General features: G+C 45.7%; 3 protein-coding genes across 4 annotated transcripts; 1 reads left to right on the forward strand and 2 right to left on the reverse strand.

Annotated features, from left to right (window-relative positions):
* Positions 1-196: 196 nt before the first annotated feature.
* On the reverse strand, positions 197-3,249 carry LOC117581796 (glyoxylate reductase/hydroxypyruvate reductase-like). 2 transcript variants are annotated; one of them, XM_034269237.1, is made up of 5 exons: positions 3,177-3,249; positions 1,453-1,872; positions 1,053-1,390; positions 865-990; positions 197-467 (listed from the first exon to the last, which is right to left on the reverse strand). In XM_034269237.1, exons 2-5 carry the CDS (start codon positions 1,848-1,850, stop codon positions 349-351), a joined length of 981 nt encoding a protein of 326 aa, XP_034125128.1. In that variant the 5' UTR covers positions 1,851-1,872; positions 3,177-3,249; the 3' UTR covers positions 197-348. The 2 variants fall into 2 exon arrangements, with proteins under 2 accessions (XP_034125128.1, XP_034125127.1); XM_034269236.1 differs by lacking the exon at positions 3,177-3,249 and adding an exon at positions 2,037-2,140.
* Positions 3,250-6,428: 3,179 nt separating this feature from the next.
* Positions 6,429-7,413, reverse strand: LOC117582649. Its single transcript, XM_034270546.1, has 2 exons — positions 7,242-7,413; positions 6,429-7,187 (listed from the first exon to the last, which is right to left on the reverse strand). Exons 1-2 carry the CDS (start codon positions 7,293-7,295, stop codon positions 6,489-6,491), a joined length of 753 nt encoding a protein of 250 aa, XP_034126437.1. The 5' UTR covers positions 7,296-7,413; the 3' UTR covers positions 6,429-6,488.
* Positions 7,414-7,443: 30 nt separating this feature from the next.
* LOC117582647 lies at positions 7,444-9,466 on the forward strand. The gene is made up of 5 exons (XM_034270543.1): positions 7,444-8,253; positions 8,315-8,487; positions 8,545-8,633; positions 8,892-9,203; positions 9,263-9,466. Exons 1-5 carry the CDS (start codon positions 7,568-7,570, stop codon positions 9,350-9,352), a joined length of 1,350 nt encoding a protein of 449 aa, XP_034126434.1. The 5' UTR covers positions 7,444-7,567; the 3' UTR covers positions 9,353-9,466.
* The last annotated feature ends 12 nt before the right edge of the window (positions 9,467-9,478 follow it).

The following is a 9,478-nucleotide window of genomic DNA, read 5'->3' on the forward strand; positions in this document are numbered from 1 at the left end:
AGCGGATAACGTCACCTTGTAAGTAAATTCACCTTGGTTTTGCCTCTCGCATTAAGCTCCCTGTTCTCACACCATTCGCATATTTAGAAATTATTGGAAGAGGGATTGTAATGCCGGGGGACTGTGTTGAGTTTTCTTTGCTGCAGATATAAGATTGCTCTTATATTTCCACTTCGCACTCTAATATTATTCATTATTAGTTGTTTTAATTATAGCATTTTTATTTTCACATCTGGAACCATGGCCTTGCCATGAGCAACCTTTTACGCTCCACTGGCTTCGTTTTCCCCCACACAATAATCAAAGTTTATTCCACTCTGATTCCCGGTGCAGGGACATTTGCATTTCCTAGTAGGCGGGCGACAGCATGGGCTCTCCGACCAATCCGCGAAGCACATTGTGGGCGGCAATGGTGGCCATCTCGGCACGGGTGCGCTTCGTGGCAGAGCCAATGTGGGGCAGGACAACTGTAAGAGAAAAGTGGAGGATTAACAAGTGGCTAGAGATAAGAGTTTTGTGTTTTGTTTTGACTTGCGCGAGTAATTGGCAAAGATAACGAAAGAAAGGGCAAAGGGGTCAACAAAATAGAGGTTTAAAGGGGAGATGGATTGCCGATAAAGAGACTTTGGTGGGTTCTCGTAAATGTCTTTCAATACTTCCTCCTTTTGGGATTCTGTACACATCCATTGGATACTCTTATAACCTTCATAGAACCTTGCCACACCCACTTATCAGTTAAATCTCCTCGAAATACTTTTAGTTACAGTAAACTGCTCCAGAGATAAGACTGAATATTGATAGCAAAAGCCCGAAATACTTCCCCTGCCAGCAACAATCTAAAATTATTTTCATTGCTCAACTCACCAACATTGTCGAGAGACAGCAGTTTGTCTTTGGCAGACAATGGCTCGGGATCTGTGACATCCAGGCCAGCGGCAAAGATCTTGTTCGACTTCAGAGCCTCATAAAGATCATCCTGATTGACGATTTCTAGATGGCAAAGGAAAGACAGAGGCTAGTGTCATGCCTTAGCTGAGAGTTCTACAACTTACTGCCGCGTCCAATGTTGACCAGAACTGCAGTCTCCTTCATCTTGTTGAAGGCTGTGGTATTGAACACGCCCTGCGTGTCCGCTGTCAGGGGAGAGGCAATGACCACAAAGTCGCTCTGGGCCAGTAGGGTGTCAAAGTCGACCTTCTTGGCATTCAACTCCTGCTCAATCTCCTTGTGCACGCGTCGTCGAGTGGTGTAGAGCACTTGGTCGATGTCGAAGCCGGACAAACGCTTGGCAATGGCCTGACCAATGCCGCCGAAACCGTAGAAACCAACTATGGAGTCACGGATGTCCTGGCCCAGCATCCAGTTGAGATGATAGTTCTCCCAGTTGTCGCTGAAGTGGAGAGTTAAAATCGTTTAAAAGTAAGTAATGGAAGTAACTCTCTGTGCACTCACGTTTCGATCTTCCTGCGACCCTCGTGGAAGCGACGTCCTGCGGCGATCAGCAGACCCACGGCCAGATCAGCCACAGCCGTGTTCAGAACCGTTGGTGTGTGTCCCAGGGGAATCTTGCGCTTCTTCACCTCTGGCACATCCACATAGTCGATGCCAGCGGACATGGTGGAGATGGACTTCAGTTGAGGACCGGCAGCATCCAGGACCTCGGCATTGAGAGCTTCATGTCCGCCCCAGAGCACACCGTCAACGCCCCTGATCTTTTGCAGCAGCTCGGCCCGGTTGGTGGGCAGACTCTGGACTTGGATGAGCTCGCAGTTCTCTTTGAGCAGATCGATGCCCTCCTGCGGCACCTCGGGATGGGTAATCAGCACCTTGTAAGCCTTGCCCGTCGACATGGTCTGTGTGTGGTTCTTGCCTCTGCGCACAAACGAAGCATTGTTACAGGTTATTGACAAGGCCAACACCAGAAGTGACAGTAAAAGTTGAGATTTGATGGCCATGTTTGGTTAGCCGAGAACGAGCACTTGAACGCTGTGGTCGGAGTCGGGCTTGAAAAGAAACTGATCGAGGGGAATACGCACCCCGACTTATAGAGAGTTCTGGACAGAATGCTGCCAGATCTACCGCTGATGATAGTTGCTGCTGAAACGCCAATGAACCTGCTCAGCATTTTGATTTACTCTCTCTAATCTTAAGCTCCCAAGCAGCTGATTTCTCTTCTACAGGGTATAAGACAAGCAACAGGTTTGGGTTTTGAGAGCGACAGACTCAAAGAGAGAATGGAAGTGAGGTGCCTCTACCTCTACCTGTTCCGAAGAAGGGAATATTCCTTTGCGGTTATTTTTGCTTTTAATTATTCATAATTAAGAATTAACATATTTACGGTAATTGGAGCTCGGTTTCTTGTTCTTAAAATGTTGATTGAACATAATTTTCGGACAAAATTCTCTAAGAAAATAAAATTAGAGACAGAAAACTATCAGGCTGGTGGTATTAAAAGGAGTATGAAAGAAACTTCGTAACAACAAGTGGGAAAGCTAAGGGAGATGTCTCTCAATATATTAAGGGTATCTCTTTATTTCAATTCTACATATAATTTTAACAAAATATAAACAAACAAACTCTCTTAAATGGTTTTCCCTTCACAGAGTTGTCAAATTTTTAACAGGCTCTCACTCTCGAACCACCCATACTTTCCAGATACCTTCCTTTCATCAAATTCGCTTCCCAGCGAGCACAACCAAAGTCAAAAGGGTTATATTATGTTCCTCCACTCACTATCTCTGACGACACTTGAGGCCCCCTCTAAATTTATGGTGAAATTCCAACACAACAGATATGTTCCCCCGTCTAATCGCTTGTCCACGACACAAAACTCATTTAACAGTTTGACAATTTGATGCTTTTTTCTCTCGTTGTTTATGAGGCAGTGGAAAAATTTGGTCGCTTCGGTCTCTGTTGATATTAATTACACTGCTCATATTCCCAATGTCATTTACGAACAAATGTTGTACTCCTTCAAACTCTCTTATTACTCTGGGCTAACACCAAAAGAGCACCAATAAATGTTTAGCAATTGAATTACACTTGAAAACCCGTACACGCTCAGTGCAAAAACTATACTAAACAATATGGTGGGGGGAAAAGCTTTTATGGCACACTCTCGCGATCGTTCTCGTTCTCTTAAGCGTTCTGTTCTCTTTAATTTATACAACTCTTACCGTGAGATCTAAATAAGTAGAACTAGAATACTTGGCTGCTATTGCCGTGCGACTGACTGGGCAACACTCCAAGCTAAAGCCTTTATATAGAAGTCCACCCCATATCGCTAAATAATTATCAGTTTATAGAAAAAAGTTTGATAAGCTCAATTAGCTCAATTCTTGATGAAACACTTTTTGGAGCTATCTGGAAAGTCATTAAATGTCAGGGGGAATACGATGTACAGTAGTGTCAGATTTGATGAAATACCATAAATAGTTTCTTTATGGTGGTAACATACTCCATGGCTACTCCATTCCAGTCTTATCACCCCCCGCGATCGATTAGTGTGACCTTTTTCACTATGGGAAGTGGAGTGCATTTCTCTCATTGCTGGCCGCTCTCCGCTCTCACTGTTTATTGCTTATCTCGTTCTGTTTTGTCATTGGCTTTTGCTTCTTATCTGAGTAAAAGCAACTCTTTGAGAGGACTGCAGCTGGAACAAGCTGCGCGCCTGCTCAAAATACCAGTTGGGGACTTTTCCCATGTGATTTGTGTGTGCGCTCGCTCACTCGCATGAGAGCAAATTTCCAATTGGAAGTGGCATGGGATGTTCCGGCCCCAAGACTCAGCCAGCCAGGCAGCCAGCCAGCGCTTGTGGAGCCCGGTGCCGTTGGAACGCTTTGGGTTGTGGAACCTACGGAACCGCAATCGCACCACAGAACGACCACGAAGCCCCACCGCAAACACTATTTTATAGTTTTTTGTACGTATTGCCGTTTTTTTTGTGAGCGGATCTGCTCAAATTTTGTCCGCAAAGCAGCAGGCGCCCAGAGTCAGACGCTGGCGGCTCACTTTGGATTTTTTTGGTATCGTTTCTGCCGTGGTGTGTGTGAAAGCAGCAGCAAGAATTGTTTTGACGCTAGTCGTTGGTTGTATACCCTTTAAGATAGTACAATTATATTCAGCATGTGTTTTTGACACAGAAATTTGCAGTTGCAATTTTCACCCTACATAAAGTTAACTAAAACTTGTCTACGTGTTGTGAATTCATATATAAATGGTATATATTACTGCAGTGAGGAGTAAGAATTTACCTGCAAGGGCATGAAATAAGTCGTTATTTTAAGCAAACTTCCATTTCCTGTTGTTGCTGTTGCTTTTGTGGTTGCGTTTTGTAGGGCGCAAGATTTTGAGAAGTGTTTTACTGCTCTCGCTCTCTCTCACTCTCTTTCTCTGCCATCCGTTCTGTTCTTTTGGAGAGTTTAGCTGCATGCACTTTGTCTAATTTGAAAACACACAAAAAGAAAAAACAAACGTCGTGTGTTGCGAGGGTGGCTTTTGTCATGACGCGCTGCGCTGCTTTTTCTTTGTGCTGTGTGTTTTTTGCTTTTCATTCTTTTGTTTTGTGTGGTGTGGTTTCTGTGTGATTTTTCTTTCGCGCTCCAGCCGCATTCGCAGAAGTCGCATTGTCTGCTGGCATTTTATGCTTTCCTGTTACCAAAACACGATGCGTCATTTTGACTGACGTAACCGGGAGACAGCTGTCTATCAGATGGCCGTAGCGACCGTCGTCGTCGTTGGCAACGTCGTGGTGGCTGTCACATGTACCGTTACGTCTGCTGCCGCTGGCATTGCCATCGCTGGCTGCGGTTTTGCGAACAAGCGTTCAGAAATTTGCAAAAGATGACATCCGACGCCAGAGAGAGAAAGACAAAGAGAGAGTGGCCAGCAAGTACGCAAAAGATGTGACACCCACAGGCAAAGAGAGAGAGCAACCGCAAAAGATGAGAGAGGCGACTAACGGTGCCAAAGTAACTGTGCTGTGCTGCGAGATGGCATTGCCACACGACCTACGGCTTGATCTCTCTTCTGTGCAACGCCCCCTAATCGTCGGGGAGGAAGTCGAAGTCAAATGTCAAGGCCACGCCGGCACCGCAGTGCTGGCCCCCGGGTCGTCTGCGTGTTGACAACGCTTCTAAGCAGCTTCCCATCCGTCCAGCCTTGTGGCACATTCTGTTTGCTTCATAGCCCCAGCTACAGAGCCGTCCAAAATCAAAAATAGTGGCCCCGCTAAGCTGCAAGCGACAAAGCTGCAAAACCGTTGCACTCCACGCAGGCGCCAAAACTCGAAGCGGCGCCTCTATAGGCGACCAAACCGATGTGCCCAAACTCCAATTCGGGGGGTTGGATGGAAATAGCAGCGCAACAACAAAAAAACGCCACAGCGGCGCTAATTTTTACGGTGTAGGCTCCCTAAAAGTGAACGCGCAACATTGAGGCAGGTCCCTCTACGCGATACGAGGGAACAGGCGGCCAGAGCCACGCGGCAAGCAAACGGCACCGCCAAACAGTAGACCCCAACCGAGCGAGTGAAAACGACACAAGTGTGCATGGCTGTGGCTGCTTAAGAGAGAGAGAGAGAGAGAGAGTGAGAATGGGAGAGTGAGAAACGGCCCCAACGCAGGTCGACGGGGGCCTACGTCACAGTGTTGGCAGCAAGAGCGAGAGAAACGTAAAGGGAAAGCAAGAGCTGCTCAAACCAAAGTTTGTGTGTGTACGTGTGAAGAGAGGGAGCGAGTGTTAGAGTGTGAGAGCGTGGGAGTTGATGCGCACATGCATGTTTGCTTACCCTTTACATTAACTCCAAGAGAGTATGCTGTGTACACTCTGCGGTTGTGCGTAATTAGTAATTTATGGGAAATTATGTGCATTCAAGTTGAGTGATATCTTTCTGTGAAGCAAACATTGTACTCCTACGGAGAGGCATTGCCTGCACCGAACGTATTAACTGGCTGATCATACCCCATTGCACTATGCTGCCCTCTCTTTTTCGGTGCTGCCAGCCACTGTTTCATTTACAGTTGCTTAACTGACGACGACGTCAATAGCGCTGCCTCTTCTGTTGTAGCTGCTTTGTTATAATGTTAACATTGACTGACATTAGCCACGGGCCGTAATTTACATGTTTCTTGTCGTTTCTACATCATACCCTTTTAGAGGGTATTATGGATTTTTCTAAGATGGTTGCAACCCAAAGAAGGGAGCATCTTCGATTGTGTTATGATTTGAGTTGATAGCTGTGCAAGGGTATTTAGAGCTTCGGCACCGTATGTCAGCTTTCTGTTCTGTCTGAAACTGCAGTTACCGTTGTCTTCTACTGGGAATGCTAATTGTGGGAATGCAAGTGTTTTGTTTTCGTTGTTCTTTCGCCAATGGGGTTACGATGTTTCTACACTGCAACAAAAGCTTGCCAAAAACTGGTCAAATACTTACTAGATACAGAACTACATTAGATTTATACAGGGATCGAAAACAAGTGTTAAATGTCCTCAATGTCGCGGAGGTACATAGATATTTTCGTTCACCATGCAAGAAGGAGCCTCATATTCTTCATTGTTCTCGTCTTCGTCTTCTTCCGAAACGCCATTGTTATGGCCTTCCGCCTCGTTGTCGGGTGCGTCATTTTCATTCCAGTATCCCGTCGCCATGAGCGCATCTCGGTGTCCCAGGCCTCTTTCAAAGTAATGTGGTCCCAGGTGGGGTGTAAAGAGGTACGCGTTCCGCCAGAGATATGGACTGGATTGGGCAGAATTTGTGCCAAGTGTCACCTCTGCATAGTGCCGGGGCCACGTATAAACCGAATAGTTATCGGTCGGAATATCAAAGTTTCCCAATGCGTCCATGGTGCGGCGTAGAGAGTTCTCTATGTCGTAGGCCGCAAAGTACAGTGTGCACAATCTCAGGAAGTTATACTGGTCATCCAGACTCAAGAGGGCATGCCTTGCCATTGCCTCAATCACATTGCTTAGTATGTCCACAACCATGAGGATGCTCTCGTACAGCAGGTGTCTGTGGTCGGCAATGTCCAGTGTGAGGTCCAAGGGTTCGGGATTGATCAGCAGCTCACGCAAATAGTCGAGGATGGGCAGCAGCGCGGGAGCAGAGCCTTCCTGGGCGAGTGGTGCTGCCGGTGGAGTGGGTGGAGCCTGACGGGGCGGAATACAAATCACGGCATTATGCGCACGTGCCTGAGGATGGGTTAATGGCTGGAAAGGATTCGCCTTGGATAATGTGCCACCTACCTGTGCCACACTTCCTTCGCGTACATCCTCCGCAGCTAATGTAAGCCTCGACATTATCTAATTTCGATTTACTAAAGATTTTGTCTTGCAAAAGTTGTTCTTAATTACTTTAAATTTTTGGTTGAATTTTTCCCAAATTTTCTGTGTACAATACTTGAATATGATGTGGAGAAAGTTCTCACAAGGAATGAGAGATCGAATGGATATCGGAAAGCAAACTTTGAGCAAATGACAACCACTGACAGAGACAGGAACAAACATTACCCACAAACGAGAACTCGAACAGAATCCATAGAAACCCAAACAGATAAATATATAGAGACATTATGTTGAGTCGTGATGCAAAGCCTTTGCAGGCCCAAGTGGGTTTTAAACATGCATTTCCACCGGAGGGTTTCTTTCCACTGCCACCGGCGGAGTCGCATCTCTGTCGCGATGCGTACCTCAAGGCGCTGCTGGCCCCTTTTGAGAGTGTATCCGAGGATGCAAGCGAAGAGCCGGAAGAGGATTGGGTGCCAAAAAAGGATTTTTTTGCTACGAAAAAATTCGAGATCGAGTTCATGATGATAAGTAGACGACGCACCACAATGTGGAAGCCCACGAAGTATCGCCCGTCGGCCATTAATGTGAACTTGAGATCCTCCGCCTACGATCTAAGTGCACTGGTCAAGGCCCGCTACGTGAGGCTGTTGGATGGATTTGGCATTTCCTGCATCACCTATCTGCTGGAGAAGATCATCAAGAAGATTGAGATCATGCGCACCATTCCGCCCGAGGGCACCGATCCAAAGAAAACCATTTTTGGTTGGTCCTGTCATGAATATTTCGAACGTTTCAAGAAGCATAGCGATACGATTTATTTGGATACCTTTTTGTTCGACCAAACCGCAGCGCAGCTGCAGGACCTCAAATACTATGTCGATCTGGAGGAGATTGTCCGTCTAATGAGATCTTTGAAGAACGATTTGATAGAGAATAATGATTTGTGTCAGGGTTTTGGGGCATTGTTGCGGTGAGTAGTGTGTAAATGTTGCCTTGGTCATGTCATGCACTGATTACTCTTGCACCGACAGAGACATTCAGGTGGATATCATGGAGGTGCTGGCCAAGCCCTACGAGGACATGTACACCGAACACGATAATCTCGCCACGCAATTGTTTAAGGCCAGACAGGGAAAGTGTCACGATCCGAAAATGATTTCCAAACATCGTATACTAAAAAGGGAGCAACAATACCTCATGGATTGTGAGTAATAGATTGACGCATAGATTGCTGTTATACTCGGACATGTTTCCTATGCAGACAAAGCTCCCATTGAGACACGTTATCAGATTGATTGTATCCGCAATAAGTTGGAGCAGAAAGATTTCGAAGATGCAAGTAAAGTAAAGGTTCGTTCAACGAGAAGGAGAACAAATTATAGAGGCAGATACATGAACAATTTGTCCACTTATTGTTGGATTATTCTCAACATTATACAACTTCATTCTCAATGACAGCCTACCCGCATCTTACGAGTTTTATTTATGGCATTTTGATGCCAATTCGTGTACCCTCACTCATTACTAATAGAAACATATAAAACCATAAAGATGTGCCCTGCAATCTTGAGTAAACTGAAACAACCTTCCCTTATCATGTGCCCACAGATAATCCAAGATGAACTCGACAAACTGAAAGAGCTGACTGATACGGATACCAAAGTGTGGAATGGTGCAAGCCGTAAGTACACGTCCCTGATTGAAGAGTACACGAATCGCATCAATTTAACGCAAGAGTGCTACGACGAGGACATGGAGACTGCCGAAAATAACGTACAGATGACACTGAACAAGCTGAACAAGTGCAAGGACGACCTGACGAGCTATCAGGAGAAGGTGCAAATGTTTCATTTGAAAATCGCAGAGACGCGCGCAAAAATAGCCAAAGAAGAGGCGGCAGAGCTGGAGAAACTTAGAATAGTAAGTTCTGAGCAGAAAACTCTTTCACTTTTCAACTAACAAATTGTTATGCAACGCAGCTGGAGGAAAAGCAAGCAAGAAAAAGTGAATTGAAGGAAAAAGCCAAAGCCACAGGCAAGAATGGCAAGAAAGAAAAGAAGAAAAAGTAAACAACACTCAAGGAAACGATCTCGGATAAGATATGTAACGATAAGGAGAGTTCTAGGTAATGTTTCAAAAATACTTTGAGCTATAAGCAGCTCAGCAGAGAAAACGTTGGAACGATCTCCCAAGCA

The sequence above is a fragment of the Drosophila guanche genome, unplaced genomic scaffold (assembly GCF_900245975.1).
Source record: "Drosophila guanche unplaced genomic scaffold, DGUA_6, whole genome shotgun sequence".
NCBI classification, from domain to species: domain Eukaryota; kingdom Metazoa; phylum Arthropoda; class Insecta; order Diptera; family Drosophilidae; genus Drosophila; species Drosophila guanche.